At 39.7% G+C, this 24,199-nt stretch overlaps 1 protein-coding gene across 1 annotated transcript; it reads right to left on the reverse strand.

The window, feature by feature from the left end:
* Positions 1–905: 905 nt before the first annotated feature.
* LOC121726062 lies at positions 906–6,455 on the reverse strand. The gene has a single exon (XM_042113284.1). The coding sequence runs from the start codon at positions 6,453–6,455 to the stop codon at positions 906–908; it is 5,550 nt and encodes a 1,849-aa protein (XP_041969218.1).
* Positions 6,456–24,199: the final 17,744 nt, after the last annotated feature.

Consider the following 24,199-nt stretch of genomic DNA (forward strand, 5'->3'; position numbering starts at 1 on the left):
AACACTAACCACATTTTACGTTGAAATTTTTCCTTGGTAAAATATAGGAACGTTTACTTACCATACTTTACAGGGGACTTCTGTAACGTTTTTGTACGGTATGTAAGACATATCTTCATTTACAGCGGAATAACCAAATTCGAATTTATAGTATGTTTGAGAAAATGAAATATTATAAATTATTGGTTCAAAAAAATATATGTTTACCTTTAAAGGTGTGTTTTAAATAGGTCGTTGACACGATTTATACTAATGATGTGCAAAAAAGTGCTAAAATATAGTGTGGGGAACAGCTTGCGCTAATTCCCCGTAGATCGCCTAGGTCAGCGTTTCTTGTAGTAATGAGGATGATGATGATGATGACTATTTGATGAGGAGATGAATTTAAACACTTTTTCAGTCTTGTTCCAGGTAGCAAGCACACAGTAGTTCCGAAGCTGGGCAACGTTGGAGAGCGAGTGTCGTACTATGGCGGCCGACCCATATTTATATCGGCCCCGGTACCCAGCTTCTAGAACATTCCATGCCTCACCCCCTTGGAAGGAAAATTTATTGAGTTTCCACGAAAATTACATTAATTTACAAAATATACATTGGTTTTATTTGTACAATTCTCTTAGCTATAATTTTACATAATAAACATGTTCGTGCCGACCTCCGTAACCGAAATAATTAAAAAAATCTCTTTTTCCTATATTTATACTACCTCGTCGCCCCCTGACATAACGGTCGCCTCTGGCTGTCCCTTTCGCACGGGACTTCCTTGTCTGGGACAAGGATAGCCCGCTCGAGATGTATACTATCTCCCTCACTTTTCGGTTACAGAAATCGGCACTACCACACTGGCTCTAAACCCATCCCATTGAATGGCACTATTTTTCACTGAAATGTCCATGGTCCATACACTATTTACTGTCTGTCGTGCACATTTCTCCCGCCGGTCGCGCAGGCGACACCCCCGGTAGCACGACGATCTTCTTGGTGGGCCGCCGGAGAACGTGGCCGTTCGCGGTCTCCACGTCCACGACCACGCCGTCCTTGCCTGGATATGTCCTCTTGATCTTCCCGCGTGGCCAGATGTTGCGCGGTAGGTTCGAGTCGCATATGATAACGACGTCACCCACCGCGGGATCGGAGCCTCGGGTATGTGGCTCCCGGCGGTGCTGGAGGAGTGGGAGGTTCTCCCTCACCCACCTCCGCCAGAACACGTCTGCCAGGTGCTGCGCGCGCTTCCACAGCTGCCGCGCCGATGTCTTTTCTTCTTCGAATCTTCCTGGAGCAGGTACATGGCAGCCCGACCCCAGCAGTATGTGGTTGGGGGTCAAGGCCTCGGGCTCCTCGGGGTCAACCGAGACATAGGTAAGTGGTCTCGAGTTGATGATGTTTTCCGCCTCTACCAGGAGTGTGTAGAGGGTCTCGTCGCTCGGATGCTGCTCGTGTAGAGTGACTCGCAGGGACTCCTTTACGCTCCGCACCAGCCGCTCCCACGCACCGCCCATGAAGGGGGCGGACGGAGGGATGTACCGCCAGTTGATGCGGCGGGCGTTGACTTCGCTCTTATACTTTTCCCATTCTTGTTGTAGCTCCTTCTCGGCGGCCTTGAAGCAGGTCGCGTTGTCCGACCATAGTTCAGTCGGTTGTCCTCGTCGGGCGACGAACCTCCGCAGTGCTGCGATGGCGGAGTCGGCGCTGAGAGACGTCACCACCTCCAGGTGGACGGCCCTCATGGTGAGACATGTGAAGAGGGCCACCCATCTCTTCTCTCGATGTCTGCCCACGGTGACCTCCACAGGGCCGAAATAGTCAAGCCCTGTGAAGGTGTATGGCCGCGCGTGGTGCGCCAGCCGGGCGACGGGCAGGTCGCCCGTGGCCGGACACGTCGGCTTGGCTCGGCGTATGCGGCAGGCCAGGCAGGCCCGGATCACACCCTTGACTGTGGGGCGTATCCGGGTCACCCAGAACCTCTGCCGGATCTCGTTCACGGTTGCTTCTACTCCGCCGTGATGCATTTCTTCGTGTATCTGTTGGATATATAATTTCGTGTACCTGTGGCTGCCATCCATGATAACCGGGTTGTTGGTTTCCCGGCTGATGTCTTCTGCGGCTGCTACTCGACCCCGTAGCTTGATGAGGCCCTCCTCCAGGTGGACACTCAGCGAGGCGAGGCGGTCTCCCGCCGCTGGAGAACGGTTTTCTTCTATTCGTTTTCTTTCTTTGCTATAGGATTCTTCTTGCATTCGGCGCAGCCAGAGTGCCTCGGCACGAGTGAGGTACCGTGCGTCGAGTGCGACGTATTTTCTTCGCGTAACTGGATCCATTCGTGTCGCGGATTTTCCTTTCTTCGATCGCCGCGAGTCCCAGGCCGCATCCTTTTCTTTATTCTTCTTTGTGCGTTGTCGCACAGCTGCCACGGTTTCTCGCGGGGAACGACAGAGGTCAATAAACTGTAGTACACGACCTGTAGCTCGTATCAACGTCTTCCATCTTCCTATGCGTTCGATGTCGGGTAAACTGTCTTGTAGCGCGATGTATCGTGCGACAAAACACTTTTCTTTACCCGTGTCCGTTTTCTCCGCCGGTTTTCCTTCTTTCGGCCAGAATATTTCTTCTTTTTTCAGGAATTCGGGCCCGCTGAACCATCGGTGGGCGGCTCCGAAGTCCGTGGGTGTGGCGCGCGTCGCTTCGTCGGCCACGTTTTCTTTCGTCGGCACCCATCGCCACTCGCTGACTTTCGTTGTTTCCTCTATTTCGGCGAGGCGGTGCGCGACGAACGTTTTGTAGGCCCGCGGCTCGGCGCGTATCCACGCCAGCACTGTGCGGGAATCGCTCCAGTATGTTTTCCTTACCAGCTCGACTTCTAGTTCTTTCTCCACAGTCTTCGCGAGGCGGGTACCCAGTAGAGCAGCTTGCAGCTCCAGGCGCGGGATGGACGTCGGCTTCAGCGGGGCTACGCGGCTTTTGGCTGCCACGAGCGCCGTGTGTACTGCTCCGTCCTCGCGCACCATACGAATGTAGACAGCTGCGGCGTATGCCTCTTCACTCGCGTCGACAAAGGTATGCATTTCGCTTACCATTTCAGGCTGCAGGTTGTAGCAGCGGGGAATCTTTATTTTTCTTACTTGTTGTAGATCTCTTGTCCACGCCGTCCACTTGGGGACGAGCTGCTCCGGTATGGGCTCGTCCCATCCGGTGCCGTACCTCCAGGTCTCCTGCATGAACTTCTTGGCGGGCATGGTGAGCGGTGACAGTAGTCCGAGCGGATCGAACAATGACATCACGACACTGAGGGCTTCACGCTTCGTGGGGGCCCGCTCCTCGCTCATGATGGTGCGAGGTATCTTCGCCTCGTTCAGGTTGAAGCGCAGCAGGTCTTCATGCGCCTCCCACCATATTCCCAGCGTCTTGTCCGCGCAGTCTTCTCCCACAGGGACCTCCTTGGAGTCTCGGTCGTTCCCGAGACGTCGGCGTATGGCTTCGCTATTCGATGTCCAGCCTCGCAGCTCGAACCCGGCGTGCCGGTGGACCATGTCGACTTCCTGCGATGTCTCCAGTGCTTCTTCTTCACTCGGGAAGCTAGATATGAAGTCGTCCATGTAGTGGTTCTTCTTGATTTCCGCTACAGCACGCGGATATTTTTCCTGGAACTCTTCTGCATTCTTGTTTTTTACGTACAGAGCCGTGCATGGCGATGACGTGGCCCCGAAGATAAGGGACGCCATCTGGTATTCTTGCGGCTTTTCTTCTCGTTCGTTACCTCTCCACAGGAAGCGGAGTGCGTCCCGGTCTTCTTTCCGGACGCGGATGCGCATGAACATCTCCTTGATGTCCGCGGTTACCGCCACAGAGTGTCGGCGGAACCTCATGATGACTCCTGGCAGCGACTGAAGAAGGTCGGGGCCGGAGAGCAGCATGTCATTGAGGCTGCGGCCATGGGATCTGGCCGCGGCGTCGTGTACTAACCTGATTTTTGGTTTCGCTGGGTTGCACACGGCGAAGTGAGGTAAGTACCATGTTCTCCCTGCTGCCGGTGGCTCCTGTGCTGGCACTGCGTATCCGGATTCCAGCAGGTTGTTTATTCTTTCTTCGTATTTTTCTTTCAGGCCCGGGTCTCGATCCAGCTTCTTTTCCAGGGACCTGAGACGCTTCCAGGCATCGTTGTAGTTGTTGGGAATGACTTCCTTCTCGTCCTTCCAGAGCAGCGCGGTTTCGAAGCGCCCATCAGGAAGTCTTCGACTGGTTTTCTTAAGTATCTCCAGCGCACGCTCTTCTGGGTCATTTTTCTGTTTTCTGGCTTCGATCCCAAGTGATTCCAGGTCGAAAAACCTCTTCATCATGTTTTCCATATTGTCTTCTGTCTTCTCCTCTTTTTTGGCTACTGTGTGGCCACAGAAGGCTATAGTTTGCGTATGTGACGACCTGTATCCGTGCAGCACCCAACCGAGTCGTGTGTGGGATGCGACCGGCTGGTTTCTCCTTCCCGTTTTCGTCTCGAGGGCCAGCAGCAACTCCCAGTTGTCTTGACCCAGCAGGATTCTCGGGCGCGCATTTTCGTACATCAGGTGGTCTTCAAGGCCCCTCAGGTGCGCGCAGTCGTGCAGGTCTTCCTTGCGAATTTTCTGCGGCGTGAATAGCAGCTTCTTTACTGTTCTTGCACTCCCCACGCCGTACTCTTCTTTACAGTGGCGCCCCCTTATCTTGAAGCTTACCTTTTTGCTGTTTTCGTACTTCTTTGTATCACTGAGGCCCTGCACCCACATGTCGTGGCGAGGCCCGTCCAGGTGGAGGAGCTCCGCCAGGTCTTCATCGATGAGTGTCACTGTGCTGCCGTCGTCCATGAGTGCGTAGGTGTCTATTCTGGTGCTGTTCTTGCCGAAGACCGTGACCGGAGCGACCTTTAGGAAGGCTTGTCGTTCCTGAAGGCAGTTGGTGCTGCTCACTATTTCCACGGTCGCTGCCTCCCCTGCTTCCATGGCCTGTGGCGGCGCCGTCGGCTGTTGCTGGTCTGCCGGTGGTCTGGAGTGATGCAGCAGGCGGTGGTGCGCCATGCCGCACCCGTTGACACTACACCTCTTTGCCCCGCAGCCCCCTCGGCGGTGGTTGCTCCGCAAACATTGAAAACAGATGCGGTTCTTTTTCGCTATGTTCCAGCGCTCGTTCACAGGGGCCCCGAGGAACTGCTTGCACTCCGTCAAGTGGTGTTCGTTCTGGCACATCGGGCACCTTTTCCTGCCACTTACCTCTGTGGCGAAAGCCCGTTCCAGTCTTCTTCTCTGGGGCCTCTCCGGGTGAGGTTCGGTCTCCTCGGGCAGCGCATACGCACTGCATTTGTCGGCTTCTTCATTGAGGAACAGGGTCATCTTCTTCAAGTCCGACGTATCTTCTTTTCTTCTTGCGGCAAAATCGTACCACTTGTTGCGCAGAATGGGCGGCAGCTTTTCTACAATACTTTTCACTAATTCAGGATTAAACATATAGTGTACCTTTTTAAGTGTCTCCAGCGTGGCCACCACATTCGCTATTTTGTTAGCAAATATGCAGAGTTCGCGCGGGCTGTCACTCAGCCTGCCCAACGCCTTGATTTTCTGTATTTCACCCATCGCCAGTGTGTCTGGACGGCCGAATCTTCTTTCCAGCGCCTGGATGACTGCTCGCGGCTCCGGTTGGCTGATGAGTAGACTCTCGACCGCTTCGAGGGCTGCTCCCTTGAGGCTTCTTCTTAGCCTCATAGTATTCTCGGTGTGCGAGAACATTTCTTCAGTCTCGTAGTACGCCGCCCTGTAGCCGAGCCACCCCGTCGAATGTCCGGCGAACGGGGGAAGCTCTTGGAGAAACCTGGGGGCGTCTCTTGACATGCGGACGGCCTGTGTGAGCGCCGCCGCCAGCGAAGTGATGTCGCTGCTCTTCTGTTTTTCTTCAGCTTTTCTGTGCTCCGGTTCATTTTCCGAATTTTCATTTTTCTTTTCTTCATTTTCGTTCTGCTTTTCTTTTTCCTCGGCCGCAGGGTTAATGGTTTGCCCTTGCACCCACTCTTCCACCTTGTCCGTTTCCTTTTCTGCTACCTCGTTTCCCTCCTCGTCTCCGCAGGCCAGCATGGCCTTTTCCCTGGCCAGCTTGGCTTCTGCGAGGGCGAGCGATGCACGTGCCTCTGCCAGTTTCAATTCCGCCAGCTTTTCCTCAGCTTCCAAAATTTTCCTCCTGCTTTCCTTTCCCTGAGGCGCACGCTTCTTCCGTCGTGAGTCCTCTTCTACTGCTGTTTTCTCGCTGGCGGTGGTAGAGGTTCGTTCCGTCGAGGTTTGTTCTGTTTCGGACGTTTCGGCGGTTTCCCTGGAGTTTTCCTCCTGTTCTTCGACCGGTGGAGCCGCGGGGCGCGTCGATGCTCCGCTTCTCGTCTGGACTCCGGTTTGACTCGCTCGTTCGGCCCCATCGGCGATGCTTGAAGCCTTCGATTTGGACATCTTTCTTCACTGACCGCACTGGCTTCTTAATTTTCTTTTTTCCTCGGAGAGAATCCGGCCGTAGAATCCGGCTTTGCGAAGGACCATACAATGTGGGGAACAGCTTGCGCTAATTCCCCGTAGATCGCCTAGGTCAGCGTTTCTTGTAGTAATGAGGATGATGATGATGATGACTATTTGATGAGGAGATGAATTTAAACACTTTTTCAGTCTTGTTCCAGGTAGCAAGCACACAGTAGTTCCGAAGCTGGGCAACGTTGGAGAGCGAGTGTCGTACTATGGCGGCCGACCCATATTTATATCGGCCCCGGTACCCAGCTTCTAGAACATTCCATGCCTCACCCCCTTGGAAGGAAAATTTATTGAGTTTCCACGAAAATTACATTAATTTACAAAATATACATTGGTTTTATTTGTACAATTCTCTTAGCTATAATTTTACATAATAAACATGTTCGTGCCGACCTCCGTAACCGAAATAATTAAAAAAATCTCTTTTTCCTATATTTATACTACCTCGTCGCCCCCTGACATAACGGTCGCCTCTGGCTGTCCCTTTCGCACGGGACTTCCTTGTCTGGGACAAGGATAGCCCGCTCGAGATGTATACTATCTCCCTCACTTTTCGGTTACAGAAATCGGCACTACCACACTGGCTCTAAACCCATCCCATTGAATGGCACTATTTTTCACTGAAATGTCCATGGTCCATACACTATTTACTGTCTGTCGTGCACATATAGTATGTAATCAGCTAAGTTGGCTTGCAAAGCATCAATAATAAAAAAGCTCTGCTCTATGAAATAATGGAATTTTCTAACATTCTTAAAAATCTATATGATATGCTGTATAACTTAAAGTATGAGATAAGTATTCATCACAATCCATACTTCAATACTAATATTATAATAAATGCGAAAATGCGAAGAAAATCGATTGATTTTCCTGAAATTTGGTATGAAGATACTCGGGAGTCCTGGAAAAGGACATAGGATACTTTCTATACCGGTAAAATATACGGTATTCGCAAAACAAACGAATTTTTGGCGTTAGGAGTTGCGGGCATCATCTAGAAAACCATTGCTAGGTAACAGGTATAATATTTCATGTTGCGGATTGTTCTGAAGGCCTGTTGAGTCCACTATTACGAAAAATGGCTCATGTGAACGATAAAAGATACCCTTAGAAGAATTGGGATGGCTAAGAGTGCTGAAAAACCTAGTAGAGTGTAAAACCTGGCGTCATCATTCCGAAAAAAATTATATAGAGGTACTATGCGTGAATTCCTCCCTATTTTAAAAGATATCATAGTAAAATTATTTCCTAAATGGTGTTGTTTTAATGTATGGTAATTCAAGAGGAGCTTAGAGTGTCCATTGTATGCCGTCACGATTTCAGAAGTACTTTTGAATTAATGATTTTGCATCTACGACCTTTTTAGAGTTCCGTAGCCAAATAGCAAAAAACGGAACCCTTATAGATTCGTCATGTCTGTCTGTCTGTCCGTCCGTATGTCACAGCTACTTTTCTCCGAAACTCTAAGAGCTATCTGCTATACTATTGAAACTTGGTAAGTAGATTTAGTCTATAAACCGCATTAATATTTTGATACAAAAATGGAAAAAATATTAAAAATTTTAGCTGTCCCCATAGGTAAAACTGAACGGCCCATTCGTGCCGAAGTATGGCTCTCCCACGTCAAATTTATTATAACTTCGTCAAGTAATGTTATTATACTTAAAAAAACAACGGATATGACTCTAGGAGTGCCGCCAGAAAAAAAACGTAACAACAGAAGGAGTCATAGGTTTTCGCCGCATGGACTATTAGTGTCTAAACACAGTAGGCCGAAAATACGCGGCCAAAGTTCAGCATGATTACGCATGCAATGCGCAAATGCAAATTTAAAATACATTGCAGGCGTAATGATACCGAACTTCGGCTGCGTATTTTCGGCCAAGTGTGCTTAGACACCTACTTCCTCTGCTACGCCGCGCAGGCGGTCTTATAGTTAACAAAGCCACTTTCCTTCGAAATGATTGTCACTCGAGAATATATTATAATTCTCAATGACACTGACATATTATCGTTTTGGGTTTCCGGACCCTTTTCTTAAGTTGTCGTACCGTTTTACCCGTGTCGTCCCTAAGTATAATGGAAACAAACCACTAAAGTATTATGAAAACGATTCTCACGTAAGAGTTTAATATAAGATAATATATTATACTATGTAAATGATAATTATGAACTATTGTCGTAGAAAACAGGCGGCGAAAGGCAATCACTTATGACATAATACTTTTTCCCTTGTGCCGAGTAACATGACTCTTTCGTGTAATGCGTAGTCGTTGAAAAAACATTAAATTACAAGATTTACAATTATTGATTCAAGTTATTTATTGATATTTGAAAAAAGTTTTTCATCGTTTGGACGAAATTTAAGAGTTCATTACAAAATATGACGATAGATAACATTTTGAAAGATTTATCGTATATTTAAGAGGAGTCCACACCGCCCTTTTTTCCATACAAACGTTGTCCCCTGTTTCCTCTATGGATAATGCTTATAGAGTTATAATTTTTTTCCTGAATATCTACGGCAACTAATACAATGTCCCAATGTTCTTTTTTTTTCATAATTTAATTTTTAAATAAGATATGAACGTTCAAAAACCCAAAAAAATGGCCAGATTTTCCGCTGTGTTCAAACATCCAGAAAACAGATTTGGCTAGATTATACAAAAAAAAAACAAACATAGGAACACAGCTCAAGCCTTTCTTTAATCTTTAATGAAAAACGTACTTAAATCGGTTAAGTTTTGTAGAAGGAATCAGGGTACAACGAATCGTTGATTTTCTGCAGTTGTCTCTATCGCGTTCTGCGGTTATAGGCTTGAGGTAAGGGAGACAGCTATAGATATTACACGTACTTTTTTTCCATTTCTCTAGCCCCTGGTGTATCCTCTTATGTATTTGTCGCTTCCGAAATAAATTAAATTGATCGTATGTTAAAACTTTGAGGGCCTGTTTCACTTTCTGATAAAGTGCCGAATAGGCTATTCACAACTTTTTTGACAGGTTCTCCATACTTGATCTGTCAAGTTAAGTGGTGACTAGCCTATTCGGCACTTATCGGAAGTAGTGAAACAGGCCCTTAGTTAAAGTATGTAATGTACTACTACTATCTAAAATATCAAAACACAATGATATCAAAATATTATATTATGATTTTTGATTTCATGTGCTTCTTTATATCATTGTGTTTTGACATTTTTATTATTTCAGTTTTATTATTGTTAAATGCAACAAAAAATGAAACTTCGATAACGATGTGTTGATGATGATGATGTTAATAATGTCACAGATAAAGTAAGATAGATAGCGAACAATCCACTCTGTAATGCGGACGGCGAGAAATTAAAATACCTTATCGAGATCTACCGGTGACTCTACGTTAGGAAATTACACTTTAATGCCCACCAACACCACATCTATAAGATAAACAAACTAAGAATACAGGGGACCTCGACATCTAATAATAATTAATTAACATTAAGCAGTAATAACCCGACGTACCTCGCTTATATACCGCTTTAAACCGTTTATAATAATTGAGAAATAAAACTTCTATTATTTTAAATGACTTTAGGACGCCTATAAAAATAATAGCCAATATTTCTACATTGAAACGAGTCTGGGAAACTCGGGATATGATTCTAATTATATAGAACTTATAAATTAGTGATCGGTTTAATTTAGAAATTAAGTTTTTTAATCAAAAATCTTAGCGGGAGGCTGGACTTTCTGTCGGTTATATTAAATGAGTGAAAAACAGTGGCCGCACTAAATCATAATCAACATTGAAGTTCAAACGGCCTTAATGGCTATCTATTATTCTTCATGGCATTAATAATATGCAAATATTATTTTTTAGCGTTATTTTTGTAGAATACGAGCCATCTATTAATTTATAATAATTACTACTGTGTCGTTTCACGGAGTAGCTTAAAATAAAACTAATAATATACATAGAATTAGCTCTACTGATTTTGATTATCTTTTGTGATATAGATTGTGATCTTGAATTGATTTTACGAGTAATTGGATGGAACTAATTTTTTGTCAGGAAAACAGATTGAAGAGTTTTGAAGCTACCACAAAGATAAAAACGAAAGGATAGGAAAAAGGATAGGATGAGACGAAAAATTTTTAATTTCAGATTTTCCATGAGCAAAATGCTCATAGATCGCCACCACTATATGTGTTAATTTACTTATTTGCAGCAAAAAGAAGAATAATAATATCCAAAAATATTGGAATCATTACATCCGTACGACTAGTAATAGTAGCAATTAACTAGCTGTCTATATTACGATTCTAAAAAATCTATAGGTTGTACCATGAGCTCCAAAATTTTTGGTGTAATTTTTGGAGTAATAATTTAGTGTTCTTAGGTATTATTTAAATACAATGTTACCTATACTAGTATTTACGCAGCGTAACAACTCTACATTTATTTCTTGTAACTTGTTGCATTGTCAACTTGTATCTACGGGTCCCTAAAATTATTTATTATGCAAATGCCTCTAATAAATGGTTGTATCTACTACCTACTGATTGTTTCGATAATAGCGTTAGCGATTGATCTCTATCAAGTCAATTTCGTGTTCCGTAATATTGGCAGCCGCCGGCGGCCTATTATACGCCTTTATTACGCGTACCGTTGGACTTGTACTGATATGCCTATTATAGTCTAAAAATACTATAAACCATGCGATGAGTTCCAAAAATTAATAGCTGTAAACGTGAAAAAAATATATAAAATTTTGTGGCTAAAGTCGTGGTAAAAACAGCAAACATATTAATATTATATTATTAAGAACTAGATGCCCGCAAATTCGTTGCATCGAAATTGATTTGTTGCGTTTTTAACTTTACGCTTTCCAGGATTAAAAGCTTAGGTATGCCCTTCTATGGAACTACGAGTATCTCCTTGCAAAGTTTTACGTAAATCGGTTCTGTAGTTTAAGTTTGAAGGTATGAATGAGAGAAAAATAGGCAGCACTAATAAAGCACTACTTTTCGTGCACTTTTTCCACTATATTATTCAGAAATAATTATACCTAAATTTTAACAATATCAAAACAATATATCAATTTTAACATCAGTAGAAAATAGTCGTATTCAGAAGAAAAATTCTATAATGTTATAATAATTCCATGATGCTGATAACCCTAATGATTGTTTTGATTATATTTAATTTTGTAAAACTACCTACACTAAGTAGACCTGAAGATGATTTATTTCGAAACTAGTCGTGAAATTTGTAAAAATTTATAATTATTTCTGAATATAGTGGAAAAAGTGCACGAAAATTAGTGTTTTATTAGTGTTCAACATGAATTTCCACAAAGAACCAACAGTACAATCAATTACAAATATAAAAATAGGCAGGCTCGTGTCTATCTTTGAAGAGGAGGTAGAGTTATTTTTGGTTGAGTTGATATAAACATTCCAGTCATTCCAGTCTTATCCACACAACACTTACCCTTTGCTCCGATCGCGTAATTCAGTCGCGTAGTTCACTAACATGCAATCTCCCATACATAAAACAATGCGTGTCCGTCTGTCACGTCCGATCGCTATTACTCCATGTGTGGCCAATATTTATAACCTCTAATACTAATATTAGGTAGTAATAATACGTTACGCACAAAACAAATAGCTTTTTATTAATAGCTATTATTATGTCTGAGTAAGATATTATTCGAGCATGCGCTCAAAAAATATTATTTACTGATTACATAGACCATAAAAGACATTGAATGTAAACGCAAAAAGTGTGGTCAAGTACTATGGCTAGTTTGGGGTTATTAAGGTCACCATTGTCATTTGACTTTTGAGATAATATAATTTATCATCATACGTTTTTCTTATAAGATTTTTCTGTCTCTGAACATGAACTAGAATAATTTCATTATTTCAATTTAAAAAAACTCATGGTAAAGAAAGAGTCCTGATAATCCCGATAATTACAGCTGAGGAAATTAAAAAAAAATGAATGAACAAAAACGCTGAAACTTCAATACTCCTTATTGAAGTTTCAGTGTTTTTGTTCATTCTATCGCAAAAAATTATGCTCCGTATACCAAATTTTTTTAATTTAATAATTTATTGTGTAAGACACTTATTAAATAACAATGCTTTAAGAAATTTCTTACAGCAGCCCTAGGAAACTGGGGTGCAGAATGATGATAGTTGGACCTGTAGTTGCGGTAACTGCGTTTCCTAACCGCGGCGCTCGGCATCGCCATCCGAGCGAAACGGGTCCCGCGACACTTGTCCATTGACAATCTAATTGCAATACATTATTTCTATGGAGCTGTTAATACCGCCTTAAAAATAAATACAAATATACACTGTCTACTATCAGAGAAGCTGATTCATAGGCAGATGACCTGCGTAATTTCGTCGCGTTAAAACCCAGCCGATAGGTCACAATAATCATTACACTCAATCGACATAATCCGACCAAATTAAGTAGGTCCGTCCACTACCTATGATTCAATTTCTTCGATGATACATGCCGGACGTTATACATCGTTTTGACTTTGCCTGTCAATACACTTTTCTATCGTAATTTTGTATCAGATGAAACATTGTATTTCATTAATATTGTATAGATTTTTTTTACTTTAAGGAACTACAAAATCACAATGAAAACACAAGAAGGTACTACAGCTGTTGATTTGATAGTAGGCACATCACACATGGGCTATTTTTAGAGCCATATTATGTATGTATAGCTCTTTATAACAAGAAAAATGTTATTTACCTTACTGAGCTATATTAGATACTTTTATTATGCAGCAAGAGAAATAATTATAAATTGTTTGCATACGGGTCACAACGAAACGAAAGCAACTACCGTTGCCCATGGACACTCGCAACATCAGAAGAGCTGCAGGTGCGATGCCGGGCTTTTTAAGTTTATAGGAAAAAGATTTTAAACATTTTAGTAGACAAGAGTATTGTTTATTTTGTAAGACCATAAATTAAATACGAGATACTGGTAATCACACAAAACTTTAACCCTCCGTGCACCACGTGAATAAAAGTCGCACCGTGCACTACGTGGGGTTTGTCAAACCCCAAAACTTATCTGGGCAAGAAATGCATAATTTGCATTTATTTGTTTATTTTATTTCAAATATCTGTTTTTTCTCTATTTAATTGTAATATAAAACGATACTTACTGAGATAATTCTCATTTTAAATCCTTTACACACAAAAATGAAAATTTAGTAATCTTTTACCAAGTAAAACATAGACTCTTTTTTGGTGAGCTTCCACAATTGAAAAGTTATCTTTTATTTCCCGTACTGCTTTAACATTTTAAAACTAAGTATATAAAGAATACAGATTTAATAATGTTAACTTAATATAATCAGTCTACACAATATTCAGGCAAGTTGAAATCAGTACATTTCTTACAATGAAAGTGGGCACGGTATGTGTAAGCAAATAGGTCTATTATTGTGCTCACAACCGTATTTGAGTTTTCAATTTATCTTCGTTATACAATCTGAACACTTCTTTATTGATCTTGATAATTTTTGTGGTGGTCCAGGGGCTGCTGTGCCAAGAAATTCGTGAAACCGCTTACAATTTGTTTATAAACCTGTCCACGAATGTTTATTAAATCTAAATAAATTCAAATATGCGAAAAAAATAGATTTTTTCACATTTCACAATACTCTGTCTATACAACTTTTTAACGACGTCCTGAACTACGTGGAGTTTGTGGGACCCCAACACACTTTGTGCACGTCTGTTCGTTGCATCGGTCAAGAAAATCCGAAACTACTGCCGCCAAATGGTAAGGCAACGTCTTAACTCCAGCTACATAAAGCGTAAAAAAATCATACGAATTTTTAAAAAGTTATGAAAATTTTTGTACATCTGGGGTTTGTCAGACCCCACGTGGTGCACGGAGGGTTAAGCGTCCTTGCAAGGCTACGAATAATAAAAACTAAGGAATCGTAACTCCTATACTATTACCGTTTTAAATTTGGTTCCTTTTGATCTGTCATGTAACGTCAGCCTAGCTCAAGGTCACCTAAATATTGCAAATGTATTGAAATGTGTACGTAAGGTACACCTTTTTGACAAGTATTGTGGAGCATGTTTTTTGACGGAGTTACTTTCCTTAGTTTTTATTATTTGTAGTTACAAGGTCCCAAATAAAATATGATCGTTGTAGCAGCTCCATAGAGGCGCAAATAGCGGTTATTGTGCGGCCGGCGCTGACAAATAAACACAACCTGTTGTTACATCATCTATTACCTGCGCCCAGCGGAATTCGAACCCCACTACTTGCGTAATGGAAAACCGGGAAAAATATTTCAATTTAATTAAAACGATCATTAAAGTATTTAGGGAAATTAGGATGATTACTTTTCTATAACCTTTGTTATAATTCGTATTACTTACTGACAAGACTGACCTATCTTTTAAATTCTTCGATTCAATTTTCAAAACTTAATAGGTACAATACTTCTATTCTAGGCTCTGCCGCAGGCAAAACCTACTTATGACAGTATCCCACAGAAATGCTCTGGGATTTTTTTTCAAAATACAAAGTAACAGGCTTTGTATTTTGAAAAAAATAAATCCAATGCCTAAACTACTACTATGCCGAAGATCTCAATCAGTTTTTTTGCGAAGAAGCCAAAAAACTTTCACAATCATCAAGAAATATTCTAAAAGTAACTAAAGTAGTCTGAAAGCAATAATGGCGCAAAACCAAAACCTCTGAGGTAGGTCGTCATAATGACAGATAATGAAAAACAAGCTGGCGCTTTATAGATTGTTTATAACAGTATAGCGGAGCAGGAAGAGCGCCCGCTTTGTCAACTCTAATGATCCAACTCCATCTTTGTAATGATCTATTGTATTTAATGACGGTTTTCCACGCTAATTGCTATCGAAATTGGACCGCAAAAAAGTTTTGTGATGTCTGTGAAGTTGTAAGTTTTCCTGTTACATTTTTAGGAAAATTACTCCAAGCTCAGACTGCTGAACTGATTTATATAAAATTTTGTAATGATACCTCAACTTCCTCTCAACAACAACCCCGAGGAAATTGATTCCTAGACAGTTGACAGATCTACGTCGTTTGGTCGGCTTATATCAATTCAATGTTATTTGTGAATTGTGATTGGTAAGATGAGTTTGACTTAACGCGACCAAATTACTTAGGTCCACCATCTGCCTAGGAATTAACTTCTCTGATAGTACATTAATTGAGCCCCGGTAAAGCATATTAAGTCATTATTTAATCCCAACACAATATACGGTTCCGGCATAATAAACTAACTTCTTATTCGAAAATTGTTAGCTTCAACGTACAGATTATTAAAAAATAGAGTTTCCAAAAAAAGAACATACAGAATTTTGTGCCGTTTAAACTTAATATTTTTGAAAAGAGGTAGCAGTATAACAGTTTCCTAATGGGATTAACCAAATGGTTATGGTAAGTATAATAATTATTTTTATTAAAATGTTGCTAGTGATGTCTTTTCGTCGTAAAACAAAACATAAAAATAAACAGTTGTTAGCTTTTAGCATAAAAACTCGAACCGCTTCATTGAAAGTAATATTGCTGCATAAAAGTTGTAAAAGAGTATAAAAAGTTTCGCGTAAGAATTTCTTTGTACTGAAGTTATTTTGTTGTCTGTCCGGTCGGCGGCCGCGGACGGACAGTAGCTGTTGTTATTACTCGAGATCGTTGACTCCTTTTAATACTATATTACTAGCTCTAAAGCTGGGTTCATATGATGCCGCTAGTCGCTACACTCAGAGATTTTAATGGTTAAGTAGGTATATTTATCTAAATACGTCAGTATGGAGTCTGTATGGAATCTAAATACATCTATATGGAGCTTAGATAATATGTAAAAATCATTATTGAATTACCTGCTTGTTATGAACAAATGTAAATTATAAAATTATTATATATGCATGTATCACTATACTGAAGAATCAATAATACTTCGGCCGAAGATTGTGGTACGTTTTAATCGGCTACGGTTTCAGAAAATATAGGACCTTCGGTCAATGTGCCGAGTGTGAGTTTTTCTTTCACATTCGATCGTGAACGCGTTTGGCGTTTACTAAGATTTTGTATGGGAGCTGGGCTCACTCCCGTGAGCATCGCTAGGTGGCGCTGTACTCTCATCAGACAAAAATGAGAAACAGCGGAGTTTCCTCCATTTGTTGCTATTTAATAATAACAAATATAATGAATTACATCGAAATGCCCGCGGCTGCTGTAGTCGAAAAATATGTTTACAATAAAAACGAGATCCGCTCGTTTTTAATTAAATAAATCATCAATAAATTAGAAACAAATGTTTCATCGTCTTACACGTTCATTTTATGGATTGGATCGGGATGTAAGAAGTTAAGAAGAACCAAGGCAAGAAACTCGCAAGTCGCATGCACTTTTTAGTAGAAATACCTTTTTAGGGTTCCGTACCCAAAGGGTAAAAAGGGTCTTAGTAATAGGGTCCCCTATTACTAAGACTTCAATGTCTGTCCGTCTGTCTCTGTGTCTCCAGGCCGTAACTCAAGAACCGCTATAGCTAGACTTCTGAAATTATAACAGATTGTGTTTATCTGTTGCCGCTATAATAATAATAATAACAAATACTAAAAATAAAATAAATTAAATATTTAAAGGTAATGGGTAATCCCATACCACAAACGTGATTTTTAGATATATTTTGCTCGTAATTAATAACGGCAATACATAGGCACTTGAAATATTCACGAAATACTCTATTTTATTCGCAATTTAATAATTTATAATAAAATTTACATAAATGAAATAATTAAGGGGGGATCCCATACAAAAAAACACAATTTTCAGTATTTTTTCCTCTATTGTGGTACGGAACTCTTTGTGCGCGAGTTCCACTCGCACTTGGCTGATTTTTTTATTACATCGTCATGTGAGCCCAACATAAACGAGTAAAAGATTGGCACATCTCAGCTACCGTTGGCCGGAGCTGGTCTTAGTTAATACCTCTCATTATGTATGTATTAACGCAGCGCTCATTAGAATAACCATTGTATATTATTTTGCATATGATGCTAGCTCTCGCCCGTTACAACCAAGCCTTGCCGTATAGGCAATTGCTAGAATTCAGTATATTCGAAGAACTACTTTTTAGGTTGCGCTGGTTCAATCGAAAGGTAGAAATAGGTATACACGTGTACCCTCTTACCTCTAAAGTTAATTAATACACGCATTTAAGTACTCGAAGCTGTTTTTGTTTGTGATAGGTGACTTTTCGAATAATTTGCTAGGCGATGGCAAGCAGATCTTGTACAGTTATTGACTGGATTTCCCAAACCGCTTTTTTGCGCGGCAAGGCTGAAAACTATCTTATTTTTTCAAGATATCGTTTTCATTTTTGATTTAAAAAGTAAAACATAACGCTTATAATTTGGGCCTGTCTTTATTTTTTTAAAATACTTATTATTTTTATTTTAAAGATAATAAACATAAATAGGCGATTTCCAATTTTGCTCAATATCTAGACCGATTAATAGAAAACTTGATACTGGATTAGATTTTTATTTTTATGTAGTCGTTTTATATAGTTACTCTTCAATATTTATTAATTTTACTGTACTAACTTCTGTAGTTTAGTTTTTATGACACAGTTTAGGTCTGTCGCCGAGAATTTTTAAATTTTGGTGGGATTGACGAAACGTTGTTTCTACAAAATACCATTGATCCCATAAGCATAAAATACGCCATTTACTTCATTAAGCCACACACTAACCAGTTTAGGAGGTGGCTGTGGGCTGGATTGTACCAGTTTCCAGCCAGAAATGAAAGAAAACCGTTTTATCACAAAACCCCCGATTTTATGCAAATTTGGTGTACTTAAATTATCCTACTTGTGGCAATAATATCATGTTGTTATTTTGAATATCGGTAGAGTTTTGGTTTGTGTATAGTTAAGTTAATGTGCTATAGCTTTAGTGCACGTAGTTTTTCTTTTAAGATTACTTTTCTCGCAAATTCCAATTTTGGTGGGTAGGAGGGTGTGTAAAACGTTATTTTTACAAAATGCCATTATTTCTGGAAGCATAAAAAATACGCCATTCACTTCATTCTGTTACAAGCTAACTCGTCTAGGTGGTGGTTGTCGTACCAGTTTCCCGTAAACACCTAATCCCCAATTTTGGTGGAAACAAAAATTTCCACCAAAATTATATAAAAAATGCAAGTTGTTGAAATCCACTGTATTATATGAAAATATTTCATTAACAATGGGGTAAATGGAATCACCGATGGATGCCTTCGAAAAGCAGTAAGATTATCCTATGATTTGCTTTTTTAACACTAAAACACAGTTCGACGGTAACCTAAAATGTTATTCATTTCCCTGTTGAAATTATAGGATTTAATTTCAAACAACGGTGAAATTAACGAAAGCATCTCGGCTAAGGGCCCTAAATCGTAAATATGCGACTGTAAATACAGTAAACATTTACATCAACGTAATCGGTCGGTTTACGTGTTTGATTTAAGCTTTGAGCTCCGTGTAAATTATCATAACTTAACGATATAATGTTGTACATTGCAGTGAGTAAATATCCGCTGTATTTTCACTAAAAGTAGTATGCCAATGTTTTGTAGGTGCTCGTATTTTCCCAAAATATATAATATGATCCGATGTAAAATAATCTCGCGGTTTACTTTTTCGGCGCCTTATTAAAACGCACTTACATACGAGTAGTGTAGATAAATGGCGAATTAATGCAAATAAAGGAACTTAAAATATGTCATGAAAGTAATATTATTTCATAGCAAGGTTGATCAGGAGGATTATTACAGACAAAAATGTTATTATATGTCTTAATTAAACACATTATGCAGCAAAATAATAAAATATTGAATAGTAAAATATACTGCATACTTAGTGTTGAGTATTTTAGCGAGCAATAAACAAGCTGTCATGCGCGGGCGCCGGTAATGCGGTGACAAATATTCACAGTAATCAATAAGACATCTGTTAGAGCAGGTAATGTCGACTAAATTACCGACTCTATACATTTTAGCACTTGAATTTATAATATTTAAAGTAGTAATACGAGATTATATTAAGTATAACGTGTCGTATGTAGGTTTTTTGTTTTAATATTATTATTTGTAAACAGCGACACAAAAATATCCACAGTCGAACATAAAACTAAGAAATAATGTTTCCTTCATTTTTTGGCTACGAAGGATTATAGTTATAAAGATAGCATCTAGTATTGATTAAATCATTAAAATTACAATTTTGATAACCAGTTCTTAAAATTTTGAAATAAACTCTACGCAAATCAATAAGTTGGGTTACATAATACTTGGTAAGTCCGGACTCCGGAGATCAGACACAATACGGGAAACAGCCACTCAGGGCTGACAAGATACCTCAACGTTAAAAGTTGCGAGGTATAGGTTAGAAATAGAGAATAATTATTGTCGACTGAAAATTGTTAGTGCAGTAGATTATAAGAGTAAAATGAGAACAATCTGTCAGAACTGTCAGAAGCAATTAACCGATTCCGTGCGGATGTCGCCGCAGAGGCACCATGGGTATCTTTTCGGTATGGCGTGTGACGCCCGAGAGGAGATAAAATGTTTATCTGTAAAACTGTGATGAAATTACATTTTTCAGAGGTTTTCCCTCAATGAAAGTGGCTTTATTTGTCACGTATTCTACGTGTACAGTGTTAGTTTTAGGATATTGCATAAAAACACTTCAGGAGTCTTAAACATTTTCAATTGGTGAATAATATGGCCGACGAATTATTTTATAAATACATAACGCCAACACCAGCAAAATCTCACATTTATTCTTATAATTAACTAGCTGCCCACCCCTACTTCACACCGGTTTGAAAAAAACATAATATTTCATTCAAAAACTACAACTAATACAATGTTTATTTTGTTTACAAAATGCTATAGAAAGTAGATATTTACTAGATATACATTTTTGGCGTTATACATGACTAGCAAGTAGCATGTAATATCCCGTTCTACAATAAAACGAAAATAAATTGATCAATATAGCCATGAAGGTTTACAACACCTAATAAAAATAAGTCACTTACCTTCCATTTCTCTTTGTACACGTAAATAATTACTTATAACATATTCAAGTATAATCACAATACTTGAAACGAACTATTAATCCGTTTACGTTGCTGTTGAGTCGCTACTAAAAGAAAAACAATTGGATTGGCGGGTGGGGCTCGAGAGGAGTCATCAAAGTTCCTGGCGCTAGGCGCCTCAGAGGATCCATGAAATATTTGTTAGCAGCCAGACGCAAAATATTGCAAAACATGACACCACATTGAAACGGTTAAGAAACTTTGCGTGCTAATAAATAAATATAAAACTAAATGCATATGCTAGGTATTACACCGTACACGATAGGCATTACATGCTATGTTTACTATCTAGAACACTAAATTATTACATACAATGTTTTCTTTGTCGAAAAAATGCAGGCACGGACAAACTTTTGTAAAGCTTACTCAACTTTTTTCACAGAGGTGCAAATAAAAATGCACAATATTTCGCGTTCATCACCTTAATGGATTACAAAACATTTTATCACTCGTTAAAGCCGTGTAGCTGTCATAACATAAATAAAATCAGCTATGTAAATGGAGGATCAGCCCTGATTGTAATGTATGTCAGCTAGATGGAGAGATAGGGTGAACCCGGCTACTTGTACTGTAACTATACCCCGCGGCCGCGGCCGGTAAATTGTTGCTAACGCGAGGTGTCGGTAGCTGAAAATACGACTTATTGTACATGTTGTTATCCTTACAGCTAATATTATGCAGAAGTATGTCTGCTTCCTCTAAACGCTTAAACGGCAGAACCGATTTAGATGATATTTGTACCAAATTCTGTTGTCGAGGAAATTAATTCCTAGGCAGTTGACAGACAAACGTCATTTGGTGGATCATGTCAATTCAATGTTATTTTTTTTTTTATTAAATAAGGGGGCAAACGAGCAAACGGGTCACCTGATGGAAAGCAACTTCCGTCGCCCATAGACACTCGCAGCATCAGAAGAGCTGCAGGTGCGTTGCCGGCCTTTTAAGAGGGAATAGGGTAATAGGGGAAGGCAGGGATGGAAAGGGAACGGAATAAGGGAGGGTAGGGAAGGGAAGCGAGGCGAAACACAGCGCAAGCGCTGTTTCACGCCGGTTTTTTTTTTTTTTTTTTAACGTTTATTCCAAATCCAAAATACAAAAGTGGCTTAAAATAATTTCCCGCCAAACTAAAAAGTTTATTGGCAGGTACGCGCTCTTAACATTTTGTTAATTTATCAATACTAATCTATATCACTAAAACTAAATTATATAATACACTTCAAACCGTATTTCTATAATCTAATATTTTAGTACTTATACATTTATATTTCTTAAGTTTTCTAATCGCATATTATTATACAAATAATTAACAGCATCTATTTATCTCGTTATCCTGTTACAACAAAGCAAAGATAAACAAAGATATATTATATTTTCAACCATAATCGATAAACACAAAAAAATCAAATAAAATGTTTTTAGAATCTAACCGTCATATACTCAGAGACATTTAATTATTATTAACCTTCATATGAAGATTAATAATAGTCAATAATAGGTTTGTCTGTCAAGCTCTTCATTAAACACAGCTCTTCATTAAACATTTAATGAAGACCTTGACGGACAATGTATCCAGGGGCATATATAACATTTTTGAATTAATCACATTTAAGTAAAGAATGTTCCACTTTTAGTGCGGCAGCAAGTGCTATTTTTCATATATTTTTTACATAATATTTACTATAGTTCCTCTAATAACAAATTTTTTAAGTTCTTTTTCAGCATGTTAACACTAACATTAGGATTTTGATTCAACAAAAGAAGTCTGTTAAAAATTTTGGGTATTAGATATTTGTTCGTCCTTTCACCATAGTAATTAGTAATTTGTGGTTGGACTAGCATTCCACAAGTATTTTTTCTAGTATTATGCGTATGTGTAACTGTTTCTTTATAGTTTTTTTCGTAATAATGATCTTTTCTGTGAGGACGTGGTATTTCTCCGGTCGAGCCGGCCCATTCATGCCGAAGCATGGCTCTCCCACGTCAAATTGTGACCTGTCGGCTGGGTTTGACGTAACGCGACCAAACTACGTAAGTCCCTCATCTGCCTAGGAATCAACTTCCTTTGAGAGACGGAAAAGGACAAACTAGGATAGTTTTTGTTAAAGTTGCGGGCTTCATCTACTTAGTAAGTAAATAAAATATGGACGCTTCGCATCAAGTTTCTCTGGCCCCTGAGTATATAAAGAATTTAGATACTATTTTTGAGGCAAATATTTTATAACTTACGTAGCATAATATTATATACGTTAAGTCCGTAAAAACGTGAAAAATCGTACTATACATCACATACATCTCTGTAATATCAAAATTGCTCCAAACAATCCGAAAGTCATTTAAACACGCTTCTGCTTCAATATACCTCAACTATTAAAATGAAAGACAGAAAGAAATAACTTTATTTGCTAAAAATAATTGTACATTAAAAGAAGAAATAAAGCATGATTAAATGTTATGATTTACTTCGTTTTGAGGATGCAACTGATCGTTGAAAGAGAAGGATCAAGAAGAAGGATCTCTTTTACTTTTTTGCGGTCGATTAAGAAATTCAATAATAATGAGTCCAATATATTACCATGTTTTATTTAGGCAAATTTTAATCATTGGTCGTACATGCGCCGACGTATCTCATGGATGTATGAAATTGTGATAAGAATTCGGTGTCAAACGTTCAGGCGACAGTATACGCCTAGGTTTCCTAATTTTCAATTCCTTTGTATGACAAATAATATTTATGTTATTATGGACGACTTTCTCCCTTGTCCGCTTGTATCTCATCGTTCAATACAATATCTGGACGTTTGTCAACTTTCTAATAGAATCTCGTAAACAGTGGTAAAATAGGTAACAGGTATTGCATTCTATAATCGACGTTATTACTAAATCGATTTGTATAAGTATTGCCAGATTAAATTTTATTCGATTGTAATTTATTTCGAATTAGCTGCTTTGAATTGTCAACACTTTATGTATCGGAAGTTAAAAGGTAGTAGTAATTTTAGTTAAGGTTGATTTATACCAATATGAATCAACTCTACATTCCTAAGGAAGCCATTCTTAACCTTTAAGGTTTTAAGGGTTAAGGTATATTAAATACGAGCTTTTGCCCGCGGCTTCGCTCGCGTTAAGAAGTATTATTATATACAAACTTTCATCCCCTATTTTAACCCCTTGGAGGTGGAATTGATCAAAATCCTTTATTAGTGGATGCCTACGTCATAATATCTACCTGCATGCCAAATTTCAGCCCGACCGGTCCAGTGATTTGGGCTGTGCGTTGATAGATCACCATGTCAGTCAGTCACCTTTGAGTTTTATATAATACTAGCGACCCGCCCCGGCTTCGCACGGGTATAAAATATATTATAGCCTATGTCACTGAAATAATAACAGCCCTCTTTTTTTTCGCGGGTTAAAAATCAGCCAAGTGCGAGTCGGACTCGCGTACGAATTAATATTATTTTGTTTTTAGTATTTGTTATCTAAGCGGCAACAGATGTAAG

This window comes from Aricia agestis, chromosome 4 (genome assembly GCF_905147365.1).
Source record: "Aricia agestis chromosome 4, ilAriAges1.1, whole genome shotgun sequence".
NCBI lineage: Eukaryota > Metazoa > Arthropoda > Insecta > Lepidoptera > Lycaenidae > Aricia > Aricia agestis.